This window comes from Rhinolophus ferrumequinum, chromosome 6 (genome assembly GCF_004115265.2).
Source record: "Rhinolophus ferrumequinum isolate MPI-CBG mRhiFer1 chromosome 6, mRhiFer1_v1.p, whole genome shotgun sequence".
Taxonomy (NCBI): domain Eukaryota; kingdom Metazoa; phylum Chordata; class Mammalia; order Chiroptera; family Rhinolophidae; genus Rhinolophus; species Rhinolophus ferrumequinum.
The window spans coordinates 82,206,018-82,232,362 of NC_046289.1; the positions used below are offsets into that span (position 1 = coordinate 82,206,018).

At 38.6% G+C, this 26,345-nt stretch overlaps 1 protein-coding gene across 10 annotated transcripts in view; it reads left to right on the plus strand.

Moving 5' to 3' along the window:
* Positions 1-26,345, plus strand: part of NPAS3 (neuronal PAS domain protein 3) — an 848,147-nt gene that overhangs the window by 767,653 nt on the left and 54,149 nt on the right. For all 10 annotated transcript variants that reach the window (XM_033109513.1, XM_033109503.1, XM_033109504.1 and 7 more), the window contains one exon: positions 15,532-15,650. In XM_033109513.1, the coding sequence (XP_032965404.1) occupies positions 15,532-15,650 (119 nt within the window). The remainder of the gene's footprint in view (positions 1-15,531; positions 15,651-26,345) is intronic.

Here is a 26,345-nt window from a genome sequence, read left to right on the forward strand (position 1 = left end):
GGCTTCTGAGGACTTTGTGTGACAGGTTAGGCATTTTATCCTTTGAATAAACAGTAATCATAGACTGAAGAAAGTGAGGCATTGGAGAATTTTTCCTATTCTTTGAGAATTCCACGCTTCCTTTTTAGTTTGCTCCAAGGGCTCATTGGGGATACATATATTAAGCCCTTTAAATAGTTCATAATAAATCTTTGTCTCAGGCTGATTCTGACAGTTTTTTAAAGAGTCTTTTAAGAGAGAATCCTCAATCATTTGTTAATCCATGGGGTGATCTTCAGACTTCGGGAAAAAAAATAACAGCCAGGGCTCTTGGGTAGTGAAAATACAATGTAGGAAAAAATATATAAATATGGAAAATCCCAAGAATACCACCTTACTGAGATTACTTACATGTTCTGCATCTATCTAAATGCTTTCTTTCTTCCCCACCAAGCCAAAAAGAAAGAAAAATAATTGTTACAATAACAAGGATTTTTGTTAATAATTTTATGTTTTCAGACTTACAGTGCATCTCCTAAAATGTTAGACTTCAAATCGTATAACAGACAATATTCTTTTTAAAGCAAACTAATTCTCTTGATAGAAAGATAATTTCTTCTTTGCCCTTGTTTTCCCCTTTAAGACTACTTCTGTCTTCCCCTAAATTACTTATATGCACACTGCTATTTTACCTGGTCGGGGAGAGACATTCCACTTTTAGAGCAAGGACTATAGATATTGGTTATTAGTGTCAACAAAAAAACTTTGAAGGGCAAGACAGCTTCCAGAATAAAGACCTTTTTGGTTCTACATATTTTAGTTTCCACCTTAGATATAAGCTAGTTTGTCAAGTATATCAGATGTTCATAATTTCAAGAATATAACATGATTTTAGCACCAAAAAATAATACATGACATTTACAAGAAGAAAGTAAAAGCAATATTATCTCATGGATAAAATTAATGTTAATAAATATCACAATACCTGAGCATAAGTTGTGCAATGAAAAGAAAATATACTAATGTCTTTCTACAGAAGAAAAGACTGCTCCATCTCAAGTGTTTGATGTATAAAACATTTACTATTTCAGGGAAACTTACTTGGATGTATATGGTTTTGCTTGTAACTGAAATGATACAGGAGGAAACTAAGGAATGCAGGTCATAGTTTTGAGTAAAATACAATTGTAAGCATGGCGACATGGGCATTTTCTCCACGTCTGTGACCTGAACTTTTATGTCATTTCTAAAAAGCAGCTTCTCAAGCTACTGGAAAACACCAAGAACTTTACTAATGACATGAAAATGGAGTTTGTTGGGAATAAATGCAATAATAAGATGAAAAATAGGCACAGGCAAGCGTACTATTATAGATGGATTCGTTCTCACCTTAGGTCAAATAACTGAAGACCTGGAACAAAGGCAACCCGCAGTCGGGGAAATTAACCATCAAACAATTATGACAAACGCTGTGGGAGCGTCCAGCTACCAGGCAACAAGGATACCTGGTGCCAGTTCTTAAAATGATTATTTGGCATTATAGAATATACAATTTAGACCCAGAAGCCATCTGATACAACGCTAGCAATGTTGATGTTAACTGTATCAAGTACCTCATTGGAGAGCTATATGTGAAGCAGGGAAAGGGGCAATAATTAATATCAACAAATTTGCTTTGTACTCAGTTTGGGAAAAGGCTGCTTCTACCCCATTTCCCCCCTCACCATTAGCAATAGCTTTGATCTTTTTAAATGGAAGAAAAGAGGGTAATTCTACAGCCAGGATAATTGCAAACTATGTAAATGAATTAAAAAAAAAATGACTGCTGTTTTTTGTCCCCGCCACTTGAGAAGATTATGTATAACCTTGAAGAAAATATACAAATGACTCAATGTCAAGTTGAGATATGGAAATGATGCCTATACATCCATTATGATGCCTGCACGTATATTAGCTGACCAAGATCATGATGATGAAGTCTTATCATTCTCAAAGTAGAGCAGGGCTACTTCTGGCAAATTAAACATCTTTATTTAGGTGTTAAGATGGAGCAGTGGTCGCTGAAACTTAGTGGATCATAAGAGAAAGGAAAATTTGCTTAATTAAAGACATGAAAAATAGATGTCTATTCACAAAATAACAAATATAGATAATTATCAGGTCATCTTCCATTTCTGGTTACTCTAAATTATTGCAAACTATAAATAATGTTACTAAGAATATTCTCCTATATATAACCCTCAACCTTTTATTGATGATGGATTTAATACAATACTTCTAACTGAAACCATTTTGAAAAATAACCACTGCAAGACATGCTGGAATGGAGCCATAATAAAACTAACAAATTCTAGCTGCCCAGTCAAATTCCTTCTATATGATAGAAAATAATAAATTAGCAGAAGATACAACTCTGGAGACAATTGTGGAGACCCGCCAACCCAGGCTTTCCATCTCAGGACACACACACGCTCACACAGAAAATTAAAGTTGGACTCCATCTCTGAGAAGGCAAATTTGCAAAGTCCACGTGATCACACCAGTATTCATTTGGATTTTCAATTATTGCTTAGTTCTCTAACACTTTTCAGTGAGAAAGTTCCAGCCATTCAGAACTGTTTCTCTGTCCAACTAAAGTATCTCAAGCCAATCTTCTAAACTCGTTCATTCTTTATTCTATAACCACATGACTGTTCTCATGCAAAACCCTTCCTTAGTGCCACATAGCGTCCTCATTTTTCTAGGAGCAGGGCTGCCAGATGTAAGTAAATAGAAATAGGAGTCCCTGTTACATTTGAAGCAATCTTTGGTTCACACTAAAAAAAAAAAGAAAAAGTCTTTGTTTATCGGAAATTCAAATTTAACAAGGTACCTTATATTTTATCTGTGAAACCTACTTAGGAGTAAACTCTGTGATAGCCACCATCTTCTTCACAAACCCCACTTCTGCCCCTTTACTGTAATTGAAACCTTTCTCTCTTGGGGACTACGGCTCTCAAAATGCTCTGTTAACAGAGGCCAGGATTCTATGCTTCGTACTCTCCCATCATGAACGAGGAGTGATTATCATAGTTTGCTCCCACTTCCACACCATTTCCCCCAACATCGTCCTTTGAAACTTTTTCTTTAAAAATGTAGCATTCTTTACCTGTTCTCAGTGCCATTGTCTGTCAACACCCACGTCACCACCAGTCTTCCTCCATGGTGCAGCTCACGCCCCACAGTTTTCCTGAAGAGCAGTCTCCTCAAGGAAGCAGCAGGTGCCAGATGAAAGTTTCCAGGGTGGGTAACTATTTCACACACATGACCTTGACTGCGAAAGCTCAAAAAACTCATTATTTGACTTACCTTTAGCCATTGGCACGATCATACCTTGACCTTTAACTGTCATTCATTTTTAAGATGCTGAACATCTGGTAAAAAAAAAAAAAATGGAGAAAAACTTTCTAAGATACAAAAGCAACAGAACAAGTTACAAAGAGGGAAATCTATAGATTTCTCCATATGAAATTGAAAATTTTATGTGTGTCAATGAACATTGTAAATAGAAGTAAAAGGCAAACAAATGGGGAAATATTTGCAAGAAATATGTCAAAGATAGTATCCTTAAAATATAATATATATGTATATATATGTACTATATACATACATATACATGTATGTGCATACATATGTGTGTGTGTGTCTCATTCAAATTGATAAGAAAAACACTAAAAACCCAATTGGAAAATAGATGACATAAATATATGATTCATTGAAAAATACAAATAGCCAATAAATATCTTAAAACATTATTCAAATTCATTAGAAATAAAAATACAAATTAAAAACACATGAGATGTTTTTACATATCGCCTTTTAGGGAGACCCCAGTAAAGTGTTTTCTCTGTATCTTTCACTAATGTTTTTATCAAATAAAAACAAATGTTTCAAGACAGTGATATGAGCATCATCAAACATTGCTGATAAACATGTAAACTGATAGAGCACATGTAAACTGGAAATCAGTTTATACATATTAGCTTTAAAAAAAAAAGGTTCATGCTCTTTGACCCAGTGATACTCTTTCTGTATATCCACCCTAAGAAATCATAAGAAAGTTGAAGGAGGATTAATTTCAGAGAAATTCATCACCATGCAATGGAACATTACATAGCCAGTAAAGTAGTGTGTTTGAAAGTGATATACTGATACGGGCAAGTGCAGATACTGTAATTTCTTTAAAAAAAAAAAAAAAAACTGATTTGCAATCAAGACCACTAGAGCCCCGCATCCTTTTATTCCCTAAATAGTGTCTAGTAAAAGTACAGCTATTATTACATAGTGAGTTATAACTTTTTTAACATTCAAAATATGGGAGACCCAGGAATGATCCCAATTTGAAATAAATATATAAATAAATAGTAAATAAGACTGCAACAAAACATGCTAATGTTAGTTGTGACTGTAGCTGGCTAGTAAGGTGACTAGAGATTTTTTTTTTAATACTTTTTTTAGATTTTCCAAGTTTTCTATGAACACAGGAAAAAAAAATGGAGAGAGATATAAACTTGTTTAAAAGCAATAAATATTCTCGCAAGGCATTCTCTGAACAAAACTCCTTATTGGCGGCCTCATCCATGTCACCCCCCTGCCCTGCCATCCTTCCCTATTCCCCAGCTCATCACTGTCAGTTTCACTTGCTTGTGTCTTAACCCTTTGGGATCCCTCGCTCTATTGACTTTCTTTCATTCCCATTGTGCTGGCTTGGCTCCCATCCGTGGGAAAAGCCCACTGTCCTGAGCGCTGCCTGGAAAAACCACAAAGCTGTTATCATGAGGGTACACTAGCAAATTAGTGCTCTTACATTTAAGCCATGGAACTTCTAGCCACTGTGCAATCTTATTATTTTCTATTGATTCTCGTTGCTTTGCTCACATGGGCTGCTTCACACCTTTTTTTCCGCTCTCAAAATCCTCTCCTTCTCCCACTTAATCTCCGCAAACGACCTTTAGTCTGTTGAGATTAAATTGTTGAACACCATTCCCATCACACTCCTCTCTTTCTTCCTCCTCCTCTCCATTTATTCTCTCGCATCCTTTTTTTTCTTCCCCCAACATCAGAGGCTTCTCTTTTTCTGTTATGATTAAATATCTCTTATGATTTCAGTTCTTCAATGAAATTTCCAATGTAGACCACCTTAAGCTCAGTCCTCTCAATCAGTAAACATACTCAAGGTCTCTTTATTTTTATCACCAAAAATCACCATGGAGAAGTATATCACTTATTGACTCAATCTTTATCCCATTTTTCTATTGAAGCTGCTCTTTCTGGAGCTCCCCAAAGAATTTACAACACCAGTGCGTATGCCTGGGCGGCAGGGGACACTCTGGATAATTCTGTCCATCAACTCCTCTCTTCGTTTCCTACATGTTAAAATAAGTGATATACTAAAAACAAATAATTTTGAACAAAAGTTCAAAGGATAAACACCAAAAAAACAAACAATACAATTTCAAAATGGGCAGAGGACCTGCATAGACATTTCTCCAAAGAAGACATACAGATGGCCAACAAATATATGTAAAGATGCTCAACATCACTAATTATAAGGGAAACGCAAATCAAAACAACAATGATATATCACCTCACTCCTGTCAGATGGCTATCATCAATAAATCAACAAACATCAACCGTTGGTGAGGATGTAGAGAAAAGGGAACCATCATACACTGTTGGTAGGATTGCAGATTGGTGCAGCCACTATGGAAAACAGTATGGAGGTTCCTCAAAAAATTAAAAATAGAGCTGCCATACGATCCAGTAATTCCATTCCTGGGTATTTACCCAGAGAAAACAAAAACACTAATTCAAAAAGATATATGCGCCCCTGTGTTCATCACAGCATTATTTACAATAGCCAAGATATGGAAGCAACCTAGATGTCCATCAATAGACGATTGGATAAAGAAAATGTGAAACACACACACACACACACACACACACACAAAATGAAATATTATTCAGTAATAAAAAGAATAAAATCTTGCCATTTGCGACAACATAAATGGACCTAGAGGGTATTATACTGAGTGAAATAAATTAGAGAAAGACAAATACCATATGATTTCACTAGTATGTGGGATCTAAGAAAACAAAACAAATGAATAAACAAAATAGAAACAGACCCATAGATAACAGAGAATAAGATGATGGTTGCCAAAGGGGTGGGGGATCAGGGGATGGGAATAATGTTTTGTAGAAAAACCAGATCATGCCTTCACTACACACACACACACACACACACACACACACACACACACACCCTCCTATCTAACCTGCTATTGCAGAAAAGAATTGTTTTAATAACTTAAAATTTCCAAAACATTTTCTAGAAACTCAAAGGGCAACATTGCTAGAATTTCCTTGTCACTAGTGCATATCTCTCCAAATAACAGTTTTCTGTAAAGCCTTTTACCAAAATCTGGAATCATGAAATTGCAATGTGAATCATGAGAATGGAGGTGTTCGCATGTTGTCATCTTTACCCACACAGAGAGCCACATGACTTAGTACCCTCTCAGGTGCCGTCTCCTCAGAGAGGTCCCTGTGACCACCCAAGCAAAATGTATCCCTCATCCCTCTCCAGCCCCTGACTCTGCATTGCTCTTGTTGTTATGTATTTTCCCCTCCTCCAAAATGTAAGCACTGTTATACATGGTTCCAGCTCATTATAGATACTCAGTAAGTATTCAATTTAAATCCCTGAACAAAAACTAAGTGAGTTATAATAAAACATGTGATATGTGCTTACATGTGCTATTCAAAATATTCTATTGTCTTTTAGGGCCGTGTGCTAAGGGCAAGACATTCCAGAGACAGGCAGAAAACCAGACTTTAAAAATTTAAAAGGTACACTCTCGGGCCTGCCCAGTAGAGAGTGATACTTTGTGTATCCATGGTTTGAATCACTGCCTGATTTTTCACCCAGTGCTGCATAATTGTTTCTCATCACATGGCATTGTTATAGTTAGTCATAGAGCATTAAAGCAATGAAAAGCCAGGATGCATGTGTATGTGTCTGCAAGTGCCTGTAACGAGACTCCTCTATATAACTCCTTTTTAAAATATAGTATGTCGACAACATCTGCGCCTGAGCTGGAGTTTTGGCCAGAATGCTAAGAAAATAAATACGGCAGTTCGACTCGATACTAGTAACCAGTTACTGCTTCATGGATAGGCTGCACGGAAGACTCATGTATATAAAATAGTATATTAAAGTAAACTTACAAAAGCAGAGAGCAATCATTGCAACTATAATTTTTTCTTCCTCTTTGGGATTCTAATTTTAAAAGCATTAAAGAAGACAGCTGCTCATGCTGTGATATGCGCTAAACAGCCTGAAGGATGGGAAAAAAATATATTTGTAGCTCATAATAACTATTGACCTTTCTGATATACAATGTTTTCTGTGTTAGCTATTCGGTTCTATCAACAGTGAAGATTGAACATGACTTTTTAATAGAAAACATGGGGTTTCGAGCTGCCTTCACAAAGGTGTTTATGTATTGTTATTTTGTTTTGTACTACAAAGACTATGCCTGATGCCCTTTGTCTGACATCATGCTTGTTGTTAAAAAAATAAAAAGGAAAGGAAAGGAAAGAAGGAAGGAAATAAAAGAAGGAAACAGAAGGGGGCGGGGAAGCCTCAATGTTAGTGAGTATGTTTTATATGAGGAATTGGCTCGTAACCACTTTATAGTCGTGATAAAAGCATTGCCACCCTCGATCCCATACACAATATTGGTAATGGAATCCAAGCACTGTCCCGGGAGGCCATGCTGTATTTTTCTCCCAGAATAGATCCCTCAAGTGGCAACATTTATAGGGAGTCTCTAAGAAGTAATTTAGAACATTCGCTTGCAGTATTCATATGGCATGTTTGTTGGCGTGCACAGCCTGCTGCATAATGGGTCACACTGGATGTCATGTACTCTCAAAGGCTATCTTTACAATACCCAGTTTTTCCCCTTGAACTTTCCTGTTGCTCAGGAGTTGTGTATAGAAACACCCAATGGTAGCAGCTTGACTCTGACACTGTGTATATTTCCCCAGAGTGGTATCATGCAAACACAAACTGCAGAGCAGCAGGCGGCAGCTGAACATTCTCCCCTCCCTCAGGGGACAGCCGCACCAAATAGCAACCCCTGCCAGGCGCAGAAAACCTGAAAGGCAACCTCATGCATTGGGATTCTCATCCAAGGCAAGGGGACATTGCCGGAGACTTTGTGATGACAGGTGGCATGGATTGGCAGATTATTTATCTATTTAGTTAGTTAGTTAGTTAGTTGCTGGATTATTTTTTAATGTGACTTTGAAAGAAGTTTATTGCATCACTATTGAACCACAATTATTTTCACAGCTATGCTCTGGAGTTTCAGTTAATGATTCATAAGTTTCTAAACAAAGCTGAAGACTCACAACTGAGTGGGAACAGGAATCAGCCCTAACGAGACTTAAATAAATTTGGTTTTTCCATGGTACTCCAGAGCAAGCCCTGAAGCAGACAGAGGCTGACTGCTGAGCCAGAGCGTAACGGCTGGGACTGCACATGCATGACATCCAAAAAACGGGACAACTTGTGTCCACCGGGAATGGTGGGTGCTGCCTCGCTGTCAGTGGCCGAGGGGCCCGTCTAGTCTACTAAGGGCCATTACCCCCTTCACAGTTGCCCTGGCACACGGTCAAGGACAGACTAGTGGGATAAAAACCAACTCTCAAAAGACAGAGAACAAAGTATCCTCTAATTCTGGGGGAAATCGGGCCAATCCTCTTTTAACTACCGAACTCACTGGTCCACGACTCTCAAAATAACACTTTTGCAGAAAATGCTTCCTTAGAGATGAATACAGGGGGAAGACGTAATGATTCCCTCAAAACAAAACAAAACAAAAAAACAACTTCTTGGACAAGATGTTTGGTGTGAGAATGGCAGGGGTAAAGTGAATAATTCTTCTTCAAAGAAAGCATCTGAATGTTCCTTTATTCAACATGCAGATTGAGTGCCTACTTACATAAAACACAATCCTAGGAACTTGGGGAGATGAAGGAGGCTGGAGAAGAGCAAATAGATACAATAAAAAAGACAAGCAAGACATTACACCTGCCTTTCAAGATCTCGTGATCTTGTAGATGACACTGTTGATAGCACATTTTGCAAATTGCACATTTTAAAAAATCAATTGAGCAGTTACCTTTGAGAACACAGACCTTGGTTACAAAAATCAGCATTGCAGGTAGTTTTCCTTGCATGTGTGAATTCTCCAGGTATTGACACACTGGGCAACGCATTCCTTCTCTTTATCACATGAGTTTTTCAAACATATGTGGTTGTTGCATATCAAAACAAGACTATGATTTTTCCAAAGAGTCTCTACATGGATGTTATATTAGTTAGCTATCGTTGTATAACAAATTACCTCAAATATTGACAGCTTAAAAAGAAAAAAAAAGAAAGATATCTCACGTAGTTTCTACAGGTCAGGAATTTAGTTGCAGCTTCTCTGAGTACCGTGTTTTCCCGAAAATAAGACCTAGCCAGACCATCAGCTCTACTGCGTCTTTTGGAGCAAACACGAATATAACACCCGGTCTTATGTTATGTTAGATGAGACCCGGTCTTATAGTATAGTAAAATAAGACCGGGTCTTATATTCATGTTTGTTCCAAAAGACACATTAGAGCTGATGGTCTCGCTAGGTCTTATTTTGGGGGAAACACGGTAGTTCTAGCTCAGGATTTTTTATGAGGTTTCGATGGAGATGTCAGTCAGAGGACAGTCATCTGAAAGCTGGACTGCGGCAGGAGGTGCTACTTCTAATCTCACTTATGTGACTGTTAGCAGGAAGCCTCAGTTGTTATGAGGAAGTTCACTGGCCTCTTCACAGGGCTGCGCCAGTATCCTCATAACATGGCAGCTGGCTTCCCTCAGAGTCAGTGACCCAGGAGAGAGCAACAAGGAAGCCACCCTGCCTGTGATGACCACGTCATACACTGCTGATTCCACCAGGTGCTATTGGAAGTCTAGCCCATGTGTGAGAGGAGAGGAAATAGGCTCCACCTTTTGGAAGGAGGTGTATTGAAGAATTTCTGACATCAAATTGGCACAGATGTCATCCTGGATAAACACAAAATCTGCTGGGACCATTTGTGTGAGAAAAGATTTATTTTTACCGTGCTTGGGAAATTAAGTTGGGAAGATCTTGTTTAAAGTCAACATTTAATGACTGTTAGTTTTTCAACATATTAATATATTGTAAATATAAATAATATAAATATAAATATACACATACATATACATATATACATACCGGGGGTGCCAAAAAATGTACACAAGTGGACCCTTTGGTCAGCATTGCTCAAGCAGTAGTTTGCCGTAATCAGAAATGTCTGAACGCTGATGGTAAACCTCTTGTAATTGCAGAAGTCAACCGTGACTTGTATTCATCTTTTGTTATTGGTATATATTGAGTATTATAATTTTAAACAGTTTTCCTTTCTTAAAATGTGTATACATTTTTTTGGCACTATATATATATATATATATATATACATATATATACATATATATATACATATATATGTGTATGTATATACACACACACACACACACACAGAAAGAGAGCGAGAAAGATGATATATATCTATATCTACATATAGATATAGATATATATCTTTGCTCTGGGTAGAAGGAACCATGCTAGGATCAGAGTTAGACAAGTCTCAGCCCTACTGCCCTGGAATACCTAGCATAAAAGATAAAATGAGGATGGATATAAGTTACTGTAAGAACGTTGTATCGACATCATGACCTTTGGGGTCAGTCAGACCTATGTCATGTCTCTGTGCTCTGTCACTGACCAGCTGGGAGACTTGAACAACATACTGACTCTTTTTATGTAATAATAAAGATTTGGTATTTGTATCAGTCATTACAGGCTAAGTTTTATTGCAGTAAAAAAAAAAAAAACAGTCCCCAAATTATAAGGATGATTGATTTCTGGGAGGGTTGGTGGAGGGTTCTACGCCACATTGTCTTCATTCCAAGACCCAGGCTGATGGAGCAGCCACCATCTGAAATGTGGATAGTGGCAGAGGGAAAGAGAAAGTAACATCTCATGACTGCTTCTTGTAGAAAATTCCAGGTGGAAGTGACACGTGACTTGCTCATATTTTATTGGCACAGAAAGCCATATGACCATACCTAACTTCCAAGTCGCTGAAGAAGTGCAGGCAAAATTTAGTAAGAAACAACTTGTCATATACTTGACACACACTCATTCTAAGGTCCCAAAATACATCAGTATCTAAGCAAGCTAACACCATATGACAATGAAACAATTTGTCTTTATCAACATAATTGCAGCATGAACCAACATTGTCTCCCTTCTTTTGGAAAATCACTTTGGTTATTTGCACTTTGATTTGTCCTGTGTGCACAGAACATCTGAAAAAGGAAAGGTTCATTTAGGTGATGAAGTGGGGAAGAGTGTATTTAAATTCATATCTTAATGATTTACCCCAACTCCAGTTCTCCTTTAAAAGGACAAATACTTTGTTCACAATTGAGGAATAACAATGTTACCTCAAAACTTAATTTTGCTTTTTTCTCCCTCACACATCAGGATTTGGTGACACTTGGAGGGTTCTGGCACTAGAATTGCACTGAAAACGTTTGGAATGTACTAAAATAAAAGGCCCGTCTTATGCTTTGGTCTCATACACGTGCAGAGACCCTGGAGAGAATACTAAGTGTTGAGAGGGGACCTGGCCCTAGGATTGGCCAGTGACAGCTAAATGGTACTCAGTCAGCCCCTCCTTTCCCACTTCCCCCCCACCTCCTGTTCCTACATAATGATAAGGAAGCAGCAACTACAATATCAGTTAGGGAATCATAAACAGATGTGGAATAACACAGATACGATTTCACATTATGGTGGCATTTGCCAACCTAAAAATTATGACAACTTTTGTTATAAATTGTTCTGTAAATTTTACAAAATATGCAAAAACTGACATTTCAAGAGCGGAGATAATTTAGATTTATTAAAAAGTTAAGACCCTTGAGATTCAGCAAAATAGAGTATATTGCCTTATCTAGCTTTTAGTTGCATGGGTCTTGTTTTTGTTTTTTCAGCTCCTTGTTTATAATTCATAGGTCAAAACTGGCCACATGTGAGCTTTGACCACTTAATCTAGTTCTTCCCATAAATTTCTTTTATGTCTCAGACAGCAGATGTAACTTCTCTGAATCCCAAATTTCTTGTCAGAGTATGCAGCAATCATGGCCTGCCTCAAAAAGTTGACAGAAAAGTATTTGAGGTCTAGAAAGCACTCTAAAATGCTTCTTTGGCATTTACTGGTTCCCATTGTTTTTACAGAGCACCAGTCGTAAGGATACTTTTCTCACTACTCCATCTTCTCTTCACACCCCCACAATACACACAGACACACACACACACACACACACACACACACACACACATCCCTTCTCTATTCAGTGCTACAGTCATGTCACACATCACTGAGGTCATGCTGCCTTGGCTCTCTCCCAACAGAACCTTCATGAAAATAGTGCTTCTGACCTTCGAAACTTCTCTTCTAAGCTGCTGCTCTCACATTATCTGTCACATGCAGATAATACGTCTTTGTATCTGAGAGACAAACATTGTCAGAGCTGGGGTAACCAGAGTACGTTTGCTAGCCCCTGAGGAAACATGGCCGTGGTGTGTGTGTACTGTGAGATTTTGGTCCACGTCCCTTTGATAAGACAGCGTGGCACATTACTTCTGCCCCTTCCTCAGAACTGGAAAGTCATATGGAATTAAAAGAGAAATTTTCATCAGAAATCAAACTTTTTTCTAAGTTGTCCCCTCTTCTTTCCCCCCACCCCCCCCCCCCCCCCGTACCCTCACGCTCTTGAAATAAAAAGCTTTAGGACTAGTTTAGATTTTAAACCTCAGCTTCAGTGGGGCAAAACCTGACCTTAGCATTCCTGTCACACCAGTTGTCCTGGGTTTAATTAACGCTGCGCCTGAGTGTTTAGACAATTATTGTTGTAATACATGGGGGTTGCTGTATTCACTGCCTCAGTCAGGGCACAAAGCAGTGTTCTGCTTCCATGGCTCATGCAAAGCTTGCGTCTTGCATTCCATCACCCAGCAGGAAGCACCCATGCTGTGGCCTCTAACGTGCCCACTAAGTGTTTTACTGTGTGGTTACACATACTGAACACAATAATAATTTCTAATGAGGCCTCAATTACTCACTCCTCCACAGGTAGGTGGTTCTTCCTTACTCGGTTAGGGTACCCGGGATCCTGGCCTAAAACATATTTCGTTTCTTTGGGAAGTTTCATTTGTCCTCAGCTATTGCAAACACAGTCTTGCTGAACAGAGCTGAATTTGTAAGGCTGAGTTTGTCGTGTGGATTCTGATGGCTGCATGTTAGTTCAAGTCTCTGAGGACCAGTGCCAATAGATGTGAAAAGGACAACAGTCAATTGGCATACTTTTCCATTTCCACCAGGATGAAAAACTGCTATAAATTAAGTCTAACCTTAAATGTATAATCTGTCCTTGGAGGGAAAAAAAAAAAAAAGGATATAGGCATCTTCAAGCTCTCGGCATCCCTTACGAGAAAAAATTGGTTCTAAGGGTCTCTGATCTTGTGTTTTAGGTAAAATAGAACTGCACGGCTGACTGACAGCTTCTGATCTAAAGCATTTACGTTTAAGTTTTGATCTCTCTGCTTTGATTAAAACTAATGAGCTCATTTAATTTCAAAATGGGAATCTCTGATAAGAGAAATAAGGTTGATGTGATTGGATTAGAGGGGCAAATATTAAACTCTTAGAAGCAGAAGTTTGTGCTTATATAGTGTATTAAAAAGCTGTTGGCGTATTATGGCGTGTTAGATGATGAGAAAAATTTCATAGTAATTCATATTTAATCAGAAGAAATGAAAGTACTAAATATAACATGGCTCTGCTTTTCCCTTGAGTGATAAAAAGCTGTACATTTAAAATGACATCAGATCCATGCTCTCTAAAACAAAAAAAAAAAAAAAACAAAAAAAGAAAGAAAATCTTAAGAGAGACACATAAGAAAAGGACACTTGTCAGTGGGTCCCATCACCCCAGATAGAAAATGCCATAATAAATATAGGAAAATATAGTAAGATAGAAATGATACAAGAAAAGCCCCAGACCCAAATAGCAAGGTTTCTGTTATAATAGTAGCTCTCATTCTTCTTTCATTGGAGCTCAAGTTTAATATAAAAAATAGAGATTTCCTTTCCTTACATTTCATAATTAAAAATTTTAAAGTTTGTTGTGCCTATTTTTCTGTGTTTTAATAAATATTTTCACATACTGTATATTTAATTCTTAAGTCTTTACCTACCCCAGAGAAAATCAGGGTTAGCACAGGGCTGCTCACCAAAAGAAATCTTTGTCTGTTGTTGAAACCTATTTTTGTTTGTTTTAGAAGAAGAAGAAACACTTTAAAAGTACTATTTTAGAAGAATAAAATTAGAGTATTTATAGGCTGAGAAACCCCAAACTTAAATTTTTTTGCAGGAAAAATACTTAAATTTATAAAATACCATAGAAGCTTGTTTTTAAAGAAAAAGATTTTATGTTGCCTTCTACCTTTTGCATAAAGGTGTTTTTAGATCAGCAAGACTACAAACTACCATTTTTAAGTTTCATAAGTCAAAACGTATTCTACTTAATCTAAAACATAGGAAGGGAAAGAATATCTTTCTTAAGAGAGGAGACTATTATTTTCTCATATCAGAAGCAGAGATGTGAAAACACAGAGTGTTCGGATAAAGGCTGGGGACACACTGCCATTAGTGACAGGAATGGAAAGCTGACATTGTGAGTAGCTTCTGTTTGTTTCTGTCCATCCATCCTTTTCTTAGCCCTCTACCTCGAGTCAGTTGAGAAGACTTCTTGCTTCTTATTCCCCACAATGAAGAAAACCAACTCAGGAGGGCAAGAGTATTGGCCAGGGTACAGCTACACGACCTTGATGGTTTTTTGGTCCTCAGAACCCCCAGTAGGCAAATGATGCAAGAGGAATTCTCCGGAATAACAAAGAGCGAGTCATCCTTACCTCATCTCAGAAGCATCTCTGCCTGGGTCTTAGCTGATCCCATAAATCTATGGGGTCCTTCTTTTTCATGACAGTTCTCTCCGTGTACACCGGCCAAGCCTCCAGATGTGCCATCATTACTTACCTACTATCAGACCCCACTTAGGTTGCTTCTGGAAGTTCAAAGGCCTGAAAAGCTCTTGCTAGAAACTGGAACGGAGTTACTTTGGATACATTAATTTCTCTTTTTTATTTTCTGCAAAGTAAACATTTCCTAAATGAGGTAAATTGATTACTACGCTCTTAGCACCCGTCAGTCATTTATTTTTAGTGAACTCAAGGATTGCACCTGAGCAGTAGTTCTGAGGGGTTGTGCAGAGATCTAAATCGTGTGTATGTATTTTTGTATTCTTCAGTGGAGTCAACCAGCCCCAGTCTGCTAACCACTGACAACACCCTTGAGCGTTCCTTTTTCATCCGAATGAAATCTACTCTGACCAAACGTGGCGTGCACATCAAATCTTCGGGATATAAGGTAAGCTGGGCTCCAGGAGTGGGGAATAGTTCTCTTAGGTCAATCCTAGGTCATTTGCATTAAGTTTCCCAACTGCTTGGGGCCCGTGTAATTAACACATGTGAACTTGAGCAGCCCATAGGGTTCTTAGCTATCTTTCTGTCTCAAGGTAGGGGCTTTGTTACCCCTTAGTCTCACTTCAGACGTTGCTGGTACACCAAATGCCTCAATACAGGGTCTTCTCTTAAAACACTTGTTAATAATGCACCAAGGGCTTTAGCGATTGCTAGAAATTCACTTTGTTGGAGAATGTAAGCCAAATTCATATCAGTCCTTAAAAGAAGTGTTTTAGAAGCGCCACTTATAAGAATTCCACTTTTCCCACTTCCCCCTTTAACCCCTTTTTCTTTGGAGAAAGACTGCATTTCAATAGCATCTTGGCCTCTGAAATTCATACACGTAAATAAGAAGATCAGGTTGGACATCAGGCATCTTAATTTTGAAATTACAATTATTGAATATTCAGAGTGTATGTTCCTTGCAACAGCGAAGACCCAGTCTGGAGTCATAATCTACATTATTATCATTTTAAGGTTAAGAATATAAAAGCCTCCTAATCTCGGGAAACTCCGACATTGCGGTTACTATAGCAACATAAATTAAGACCTATGAAATTTATGAAATGCCTTTGGCAACCTGAATCATATCAATTTTACAACACACTAACCAATCTCTCAAACAATATTTATTATATGTGGGAGGACAAACAGAAATGGAATGTCCTGTGGACACGACCAGCCCGACCTTTCCCAATTTTAGAGTTTCGGGCTTCTGATAGCGGTTCTTTAGGATGACCATGGTCAGTCATTATCATCAGGCCTTATAAACCTTCTATAAATCATCAAGAGACTAGCAGCTGCATAAAAGTCAGAGCCAGGCACTTTATTTGATATAATTCTTCAGGAACAAAAAAAAAAAAGTAAGGAGGAAGGGAAGCAGGCCCTTCGTGAACGACCTTTAGCTGAGCTGTCCTACAGTCTGAAAGGCACACGTGGAGCGTCCTTAACCTTTAACAGGTTTCAAAGCAAAGGAAAGGACCTGGGCAGCAATGCCTGCTGTAGCTTTACCCTGTAAGGCCTGTTACAAGGGATATGTTGGAGGGAAAAAAACAGACTCTATTCTTAGGACCATTTTGCATGTTCCTGCTTCATTGCACACAATACATTTATTAGTAACTGCAGCATTAGCAAGTTTGGAGTTCTATAAGCAAACTACAGGTGTAATGATAGCTGTCCTTTTAATGCAACAAAGATGCATTCTTTGCATTCTAGCATTCAGGAGCTGTCGGCTTCCTTTCAACTATTACTTTTCTGTCTATCAGCATTTATTCTTCACCTTTAGTGGTTTTTGCAGATTGGTAGGGGGCATATCAGAGGAGAGAAGAAGGTGGGACAGGTGAGGTATAGTTTGAAAAAGCAATATTCAGTATAATTCCATATCATTAGGTAATGTAATATTCTGGGGAAAATATTACTTTCACATGAAAACTAGAGATTGTAAAACTCTGTAAAATTTTGAATCTGCGAAAAAGTGGATGGATGGGTAGAAACATAATATGGAGAAGTAGTTTGAGATTCAGTCTAAGCAAGAAACCAAGTAGCTTGGTTCGGTTTTGTTTGTTTGCCATAGGGGCACCTACCTAAGGCTGTTTTTGCAAGTGACCTGATATTGGACACATTAATTTCTTAAGTATCATTAGAACCTTCATTCATTCAACAAGTAATTATTGAGCTCCTACTATGGAGCCTGTTCTAGATTCTGGAAACCCAGCGCTGAACAATAAAAAGCCCCTGCTTTCATGGCATTCCATTCTACATAATAGGAGGAGACAGACAATAATAAGTGAATACATAAAGACGGTGATTTCAGAGAGTGATGATGGCCAAAATGACAACAGCTAACATTTATGTGCACTACAATGTGTTGGGCAGGGTACAGTGTACATGGATTAGCCCTCACTTCAATCTCAGAAGAAAGTATTCTCATTGTTTCCATTTTACAGATGAAGAAACTGAGGCTAGAGAGGTTAATTAGCATACCCAACATCACAGGTTGCAGAGACAGCTAGGGTTTGAACTCTGGGAGTCTGGCTCACACTCCATGTGCTTAACCACTAGGTTACGCTATATACAGACAGTGAAGCAGGGTAATGTGAGGGAGTCTCCGATGGGGACCACTTTAGGTGGGAGGGTCGCGAAGGTCTCCCTGAGGAGGTGGCATATTACCTGTGAGTGGTGACTAAGAAGGGACCACCAAGCAATCATAGGGAATAAGAGTGTTTCTGAAGCTCCTTGGGTTTAAGATTAAAGACACCTCACTATAAGAAGGGTCCTTTGAGAAACAAAATATTACAAAGTTCAACCTTGAATGTCTAGGATGGGAAAAGATTTAGGAGCTGTTCCCTTTTCATCAAACTATATATGTTAAGGTCCTCTGACATGACGCTGTCAGTACATCTTTCTCAAGACATCATAAAAGTCTCCACCCAATGCCTTATCTCCTCCCCAGAACTGCTAACAGGAGAGGTGATTCACCCCCTGTTCCCCCAATAAGATGAATCATCCAACACACCTAGCTCTTCCCCTCCTCTTCCCTCCACAGTGAACTTCCCTCGTTAATTAACCTTGTCGGAAAGTTGCTAGAAGAGCTGTGAGAACCCATGACATGACACAGCTGAATAACATCCCCACTTATCTGTTCGTTCTCAGTAAATAATTCTAACAGCTTATAAAACATTCGAATAAAACTGATAATCACCTCACCACCACACAATAAACACAAATAAAAAGAAACAACGATGATAATTTCTCCATATTCCCAATATTCCGCTAATTTATTACCATTGTGTGCTTCTTTCTTTTCCATTAAAGATCCAAAATGTTAAGCCTTGCTCAGTGCAGGTCATTATATTTCTCTCCTTTTTTTCTGTAACCTTGGCATAAGGACTTTTATAACTTTCTCCATCATTTTGTCTGTCAGTCTCGTCAGTGTTATTGTCGCTGATAGTAATAGTAACAAAAGGACCACATATTGAACATTGACGCTGTAGCACACTATACCAAACCCTTTATACTTCTTTTATCTAATCCATACAACATTATGTAAAGACTTCTAGTGTTCCAGGCATTGTTCAAACTTTACATTCTATTATGCCCATTTTGCAGGTAGTGAAACTGAGGCTTCAATGGGTTTAGCACTTCGCCTGTGTTCATATAGCTTTCCAGTAGCTACTGAGGAACCAGGATTGATCCAGGCAGTTAGGCTCCAGAGTTTTCCCCCTTCACCCCTCTGTTTCACTGCTTAATGGACTAAGTCCAAAGAAGGGCTCAGCATGAGCTGGATTTCAACATGTAAAAAAAATTAATCTAAGTTTTTAAAAGAAAAACCGCTTGCCTGATTACAACCTGCCCTTTGTGGCTCAGCATATCCTGCAGCGCTGGTTCACAGAGATTTGCAGAGATCTACCTTCCTTTCCATGGACTATACAACCCACAAGTACCCATGACCAGGAATTTGAGCCAAGGAAGCGCTGATTCACTAGAGTGTAATGGTAAATTACTGTTGCTTCCTCGCCCCAGTCCTCAGAAAAGTTGCCCTGTCTCCAATGAAGTTTTCCAGCTGACATTCAGTTGTCTCTTTCTTCATTTGCTTTGAAATCCACAGTAGCTCTGTTATCTGGACCAGCCACTTTTTATGCCTCAGGGGCTTCCTTGTTGTTTGGGTCTCATTGTTGGCCACATATCTTAGCATAACACAGCCCGACTTTAAATTACATTGCATCAGTATTCTGCCTTCTTGATGAGGTGTATGTTTGGGGGAACTTACTAGGTATAGCACACGGGGTAAAAGGAGATATGTAATCAGGGAAATTAGAGAAGTGAAGACTAATTGGGTCGCCTCCTTAGCGCCTGTCTTGGGAGGATAGTTTCCTTCGGTGTGGGACTGTCAGGTTGCTAATCTGCTCTAAAATGCCCACCAGCTCCACTGTCATTTCTGGAGTACTTACCCAGGCACGTCATGATGTCCTAACTCTAATGGCACAGGAGAGCACCCTGGACTGGGAAACACAGACAAAGAGAGGAAAGCTGTTTATATAATGCTGAGAATGCCTCTGAATTGTGCAGAAGCAAAAACCTTATAATGTCCAGAGTCCCTGCTTTGGCGCATACGAACGGCTTACTAGGGAGCACAGGGGAACTCCAGATTCTTAAAAACAAACAGTCCCCCATCTGGGATGATTTGATATAAATCAGGCTTTAGCCAAGTGTTGAACTAAATGATTTCTGAAATTTATCCAGCCTCCTTATGATCTAGAGTCATAAAGTATAAATAATAGAGAAAATAATTTGTAGAGTCACTAGTTCATTCGGACTGCTGGTAAACCTCTGCTTGAGAATAACTGTGTCTAAACATGAAGTAACAAAAGGAAAAAAATTAAAGGGTGCTAATTAAAGAAAGATTTTTTTGCCTTCTATAAGCAAACGTAAGTGTCTTTTAAATTAGAAAATGTTCTTGTTCGTTTTTTAAAATTCATGGTTATATCTGTTCTGTGGAGTCATTCACTTCCATAATTCTAACAGTGATTTGTTTTAGTTTGGGTGTCATAGATCCCTTTAACGATTTGATGAACTTTGTCAAGCCTCTCCCACGGTAAATTCATTTTGCATCAGGGAGTTCCCGAATGCCTGAAACGTATTCAGTGATCTCAGGTTACAAGACCCTACTTAATATGATGACACCTTCAGTACTTACTAAAACACCGAAGTTAGTGCATCTTCCAAAACCCATTTCACCAATATCACAGTAGCCCTTTCCTTCTCATGTCTCCCTCCCATTTACGCATTTAGTGTTAATACAAGTTGAAGTCCTGTTGCAAAAGACATCAACTCCTAGATTGCAAAAGTATAAAACTAAGATTTACATTTTGATACTGTCATGCAGATAGAGATCATCTTCTGAAAAATATTTCTCAGAAAATATTCTTTATAAAAATTATACCTAATATTTAAAAATTATATCTGTTATTTTCACTGGCACACGGTCCTTCTTTTCTTCCTGTTCATTTAGGTGTGCCTCACTAGGATATCCAATGTCAAAATGACAGCTAGGAAACTTTTAAAGTCGAAGGCTTTTCATAGGCAAACATATTTTGGACTGAATGTGTATATTGACAAGACTCAAGAGAGCAAACTAAAAGGGAATTATTACTTACTATTTCAATGATCTGGAATTTTAGTTCTTGATTTAATTCTAATTAAAAATCCATAATACGTAAAAAAGTTCACAATACACAGCATCAATCCCTCCCTCTTGATCATTTGCCACTTTAATGTGCTGCCAAAATTGGTTGAATCCACCAACTTCTATTTCCATTCCTCTTTTTACTGGCTCTATTGTGAGAAATTCCCAAATTACCTCCCAGGAAATGTTACGTCTCCATGCCACCCTGCACCCTGCTCTCTGGAATATTTTCTCAAAGCCTCAGGGATCATTTACTTCTCTGCTCCTGAGTCATCAATGGTTTATGGCGCCAATGTATTCAAGAATCTGGTCCTAGCCTACCTTTTCTACCACCGCCTCCATCGTTCTTTCCCAGAACTCTTAATACAGATGCTCTAGGAAAATCTATCCAGTCATTTTCCCTGAGACACGTTTGCTTATTCACACTGCTATGCTTTTCACCATGCTGTTTTCTTTTCCTAAAATTCCTCTCTGCCATACTTCCGTAGGCAGTTTAACCAATATGATACGATACAAATACCAGTTTTTTATTTTCATCTCCCCCGCCATGCACCCATCCCTACTCCTCTGTGCTAAAATAGCATTTTTAAGCTCTCTGTGCCTCAGTTTTCTCACCTATAAAATGAAGCTATTAATAGTACATAGCCCAGGAACTTTCCCTAGGGATCAAGTGAGAGAACACAGACTCAGCTAAGCATCTTCTCTCCATTTTATCAAGCACTTTTATATAATTTCATAGGAACCTCACAACAATTCTTTTAGTTAATGATCTTTCTTTTCCCCATTTTGAAGATAGGTAAAACTGAGACACAGAAATGGGAATTGACTTGTCTAAGGTCACAAAAATGGCAAATGGCAAAACAGAGAAATAAGCAGATTCCCTGATTTCAAATGTTTTCTTTCCCATACACTAAATTGGATATTGGGTACTTCTTGATTCTGGTCTCTTCCCTCAGCGCCTATAACAGTAGTTGCCACTCAGTAAATGTTAGCTGTGAATTGCATGCTCTCTTTTTTTCTGAAGTAGCAATGAAAAACGTTGACAGTACCAAACTCTAGAATGAGCCACCAGAGATCCAGCTCGTTGACATCAGTGTCTTTCAGATGTGACCATTGGAATAGCTATGAACCCAAGTGGCTATACCATGATCTAGCTCACATTCCTCCATCCAGCCTGCACAGACGTTGTTCATCTTTACCAGTGCCTCACAAAACTCAGAATGTACCATGTCCTTAGCCTTCTCTTGAGCCTCAGTTGAGACTGCTTTTCAGAAAATGAAAAATAGAGGCATTTTAGCATCACCTGTTCATCATGACCTCATACTGGCATCTGGAAATGACCATTTTCTTTGTAGTAAATCATCTTTCCAGAATTGTTTTTCTGGATATTAACATTTTGAGACTCTATCTTTCTGACAGAACAATATTTGCTGATAGCCTGCCTTCTGGCACAGCTCCATGATTTCTCAAAGACTGCGAAAAATGTGTGAAGTATGATTATAAGAAGGCTGGTTCTTTCTTTGCCCAAGAGAGTAACTGTATGTGGTGAGTTTTAATTGTACCAGAGAAGTGTCGTGTGGAGGTGTGCCCATCACTAAGGTAGGGGCAATGTGGGGGTAGTCCTTGTCTAGAGATTTCTAAGAGCATACACTGAACTTATCAGTTAGAAGCTCTCTTCCTCCTAGACAAGTGTGGATAGACTACACGCCCTCTGGATGTTTCTTCCAGTCTGAGATTCAGAGATGTTCCAGGTGTGTGGACGTACGTATCAGTGCTTCTCTTGAAGCCTTTGCCTTAGCTTTGTCTTAAAATGATGACTACAGTAGTCCAAGCTGCACAAAATGTAACTGTCTTGTCAAATCAATAGACGAATTTTCAGAGAGGCCGAAAATTCTGTCAACTCATTCAAGTTTTCTAAGACTACACATGTATTGCCTTTCCATCAGCCTAGACACCCAGAAGAAATTGAAGGAGAAAAAATTTTCTAGGATAAAACTTACAGGCAGAGGTTATTGTGATGAGAAATGCAAATAAAGGAGAGAACTAATGAAATCAAATTTTTAAAATCCTATTATCTCTTTTTAGTCCCTGCTCACCTCTGCACAATTGTCCATTAAACGTGGTTTCCAGTGTCACGTGAAATACAACCGACATTGTTTCTGATCCTAAAGAATTTATTCCCCATTACCAAGGCACGCCAGTAGTTCTAGCCTAGGATATGTCATTTCTGCCGGGACTAATCAGCAAGATATTTTACCAACTAGAGGTATCACTAGCCGTTTTTTGAAGTGTTTGTAAATTCTAAGTATGTCAGTAACTGCACCCTGACTATGTTGCTAACTTACAGGAACTTTATTTTTCATTATACAGATTTTAGAAAGAAGGTAGAAGTAATAGCATCCCATCTTTGACTAATGATGGATCTTTTCAGGTTGGGTTTCTGAGTCTTTGGTTGCTAAGAAGAATGAAAATAATGATCACTTTGAAAATGACATCATCGATGCAAAAATTAACAACTCTTTCTGTATATGATGTGTTTTTACTAATTAATGCCCTTCAAAATTGTCATTCCTGCTTCTGTAAACATCTCAGTCTGATAGGTTTTTAAATATAATCTCTCTGAGACTAGGGCCTATTATAAAGAGTTAACAAAGACGAAAAAAAAAAGACAGGTTTAAGAACTGAAAAGGAAACACAAGCACAGTTCATCACTTTTTCAGGCCCATCTCTCTTTGATTGGCTGAGATACCCTAACAACAGCTGCAGAGCTCCACCATTTCTGTTTCCCTAAAGTAATCACCTGATCCAGTGGTCGGCAGTAGCAGTTACTTAACTCTGTACAGATTTTAAGGGCTTCCAGGTACATTGCCCTGTTTGACCCTCACTATCTCAAAACTGCTCCACTGAGGAGTCATTAAGCACGCTGGCTGTGACGTCACATAGCCGAGGATTTCCACTTAGCCCTGCCATTCCTGCCTCTAAGACTTTAAGCAAATTGTTGAACTTCTGGTTAAGCATCTGTTTTCTCTCTTGTAAAGTGGAAGTACCAAGAGAACCTCTGTTGTCAGGCTATTGTGAAATAAAGTGAATTAATGTAAATAAAGTACAATCGTAATGCTTGGCCCTTAGTGAGCACGTAATACATGTCCCTCTGTGCAGTCTATGTTTATGGAACTCCTATTGTGAGGCTGATAAAGGTTGATCTAGACAATCCACAACCTTAACTTCTGCACCTCTGCATAGGCACCTGTAACTATGGGGAGTAGTAATTCATCAGTAATATTTCAGATTATCTCCTGGAAGTTATATGAGCTCTAGAATAATAAATGATTTCTTACGAATATAGAAAATGCATTTATTTCTGGGAGATTTCTCCCTGCTTAAGTGCCCCGAATATTGATTTGATTATAAGAGACGAAATATGACTGAAATACGTCATCCGTCCCCTTAACAAAAGGAGCACATACCAAATGATTTTCTTTGGAATTGATTTAGCGTCATGGCAAGACTAATATAGCCCTTTAATGCAAGAAAGGAAGTAAGGGCAGGGCCAATGTGATGTTGTTGATCTCTGGAATAAATAGAGTTTCTAGGCTCCTGTAGCCCACAAGGCTCCATGGTTTGGTTAAAGCATCTATATATGTACATATAAATTGAACCCTCTGGGGAAGGCAAACTACCACTGTGGCATGAGCCCAACTGCATGTCAGAGGTACTGCACAACACTCCAGAGGGGTTTCTGTTGACTCATTCCAAGTAAGGGAAAAGAGCCAGGATTCTGGAGTTCCTATCTTCTCATGTAGCGATTCCTGGGGGACAAGGAACTAATCGCCTCTTTTCCTATCTCTCTATGAATGCCCTCTACCATCAGACTAAAACAATGACTTCATTGCAAAGTGCCTTGAGTTACAAGACTATTGTTTGAACAATAGAATCATCTGTATAATCAGTTCTCAACCCTCTATAATAATTGTCAAGGGAGAGGCTTTAGACTGCTGCCTTGATGTGTGTGTGTGTGTGTGTGTGTGTGTGTGTGTGTTTGTGTGATCTGAACTACAAGTGGACAGTGGGTATCTCTAAGTCACCATGTTGGAAACATCACTTCAGCTCACTGTTGGCAATGATCTATAGAAACGATCCATATGTTATCATTCGACCGATAGCAGGATTTATACCTCCCTTTCACCAGAGCTTTTGTATATGCTTTTTAATCTTCTGGAATATATATTGTCCTCAGACACACCCATGGGTAACACTGGCATTTCATTCAGATTTCTGCTCAAACGTCACTTCCTTCCCAATGCCATCCGAAATAGCTCAAGCACACCCTCTGGCTCCCCGTCATCTGCTTTAGCCTGCTGCCTTATCGTTCTTCATAGCCCCTGATACATCCTGACACTATTTCATAATTTATCTGTATATAATTTGTCTCCCCCACCACTGTGTAAGCTGAAGCTCCTAGAATAGTTTCAGACACATAGTAGAAATCCTATAATCATTTGTTCAAGCAGATACATGAATTTATAAATATTGGATATCATTTGTGCTAAGGCCAAAACATATTCCTTCCTTGTTCCTTTAAAGGGGACTTAGAGATTAGAATGCAACCACTAGAATTAGATAATTTAAGTTTCCAGGCCCCGTTGCTAGTAAGATAAATTCTTCCTTTTACTTTTAAAAAGACTGCTGTAATAGTTGACATATTCGACGACATAATTTTTTATGCTATCGTATTCAGCTTTTAAAAATCAACATGTATTTAACTTGTACCCCACTTGTACCCAATTCTAGTGGCTAGAACTCTGGAAGCACAATCAAGAGTCACTTCATTATTACTTGGGAGTTCTGAATATATTTAACAGTCCTCAACAGCCCCTTGTCAAATGTCCTTCAAACTCATGACTCCTTGTAGAAGTCATGAAAACAGAGTGGCTTAATAGGGGCACACCTGGTGAGGGGAGTCAGAAAATTTCATCCTACTGCCAGCACATGGCTGCTGACTTGCTATAACATTGGACAAGCAGCCGGATGATTCTGGGCTTACATTTCATCAACAAAAATTAAGTAGAGTAAGTTCTTACTTAACATCAGCTATAGGTTCTGCAACTTTAAGCAAAATGATATGTAGCAAAACCAATTTTATCATAGGCTAATTGATATAAACAAGTTAAGTTCCTATGTCATCTCATCAACGTTAGAACAAAACAATGCTGAACAAAACGACATTATTGCAGGACCTGCTGTGTACAATAGAACTTGCTTTCAGTGTTCTTTAGGCATTTGATGGCTGAGATTACATCATCTTTAGCTCCACTCTCTACATTAGGGTGAGAGCCCCTTTGGGACACTCACTGGATAGAATGAAATAGATCTGCTTCATCAGGTGCAGCTCTTGACTCTTGGGAAGACAGAAGT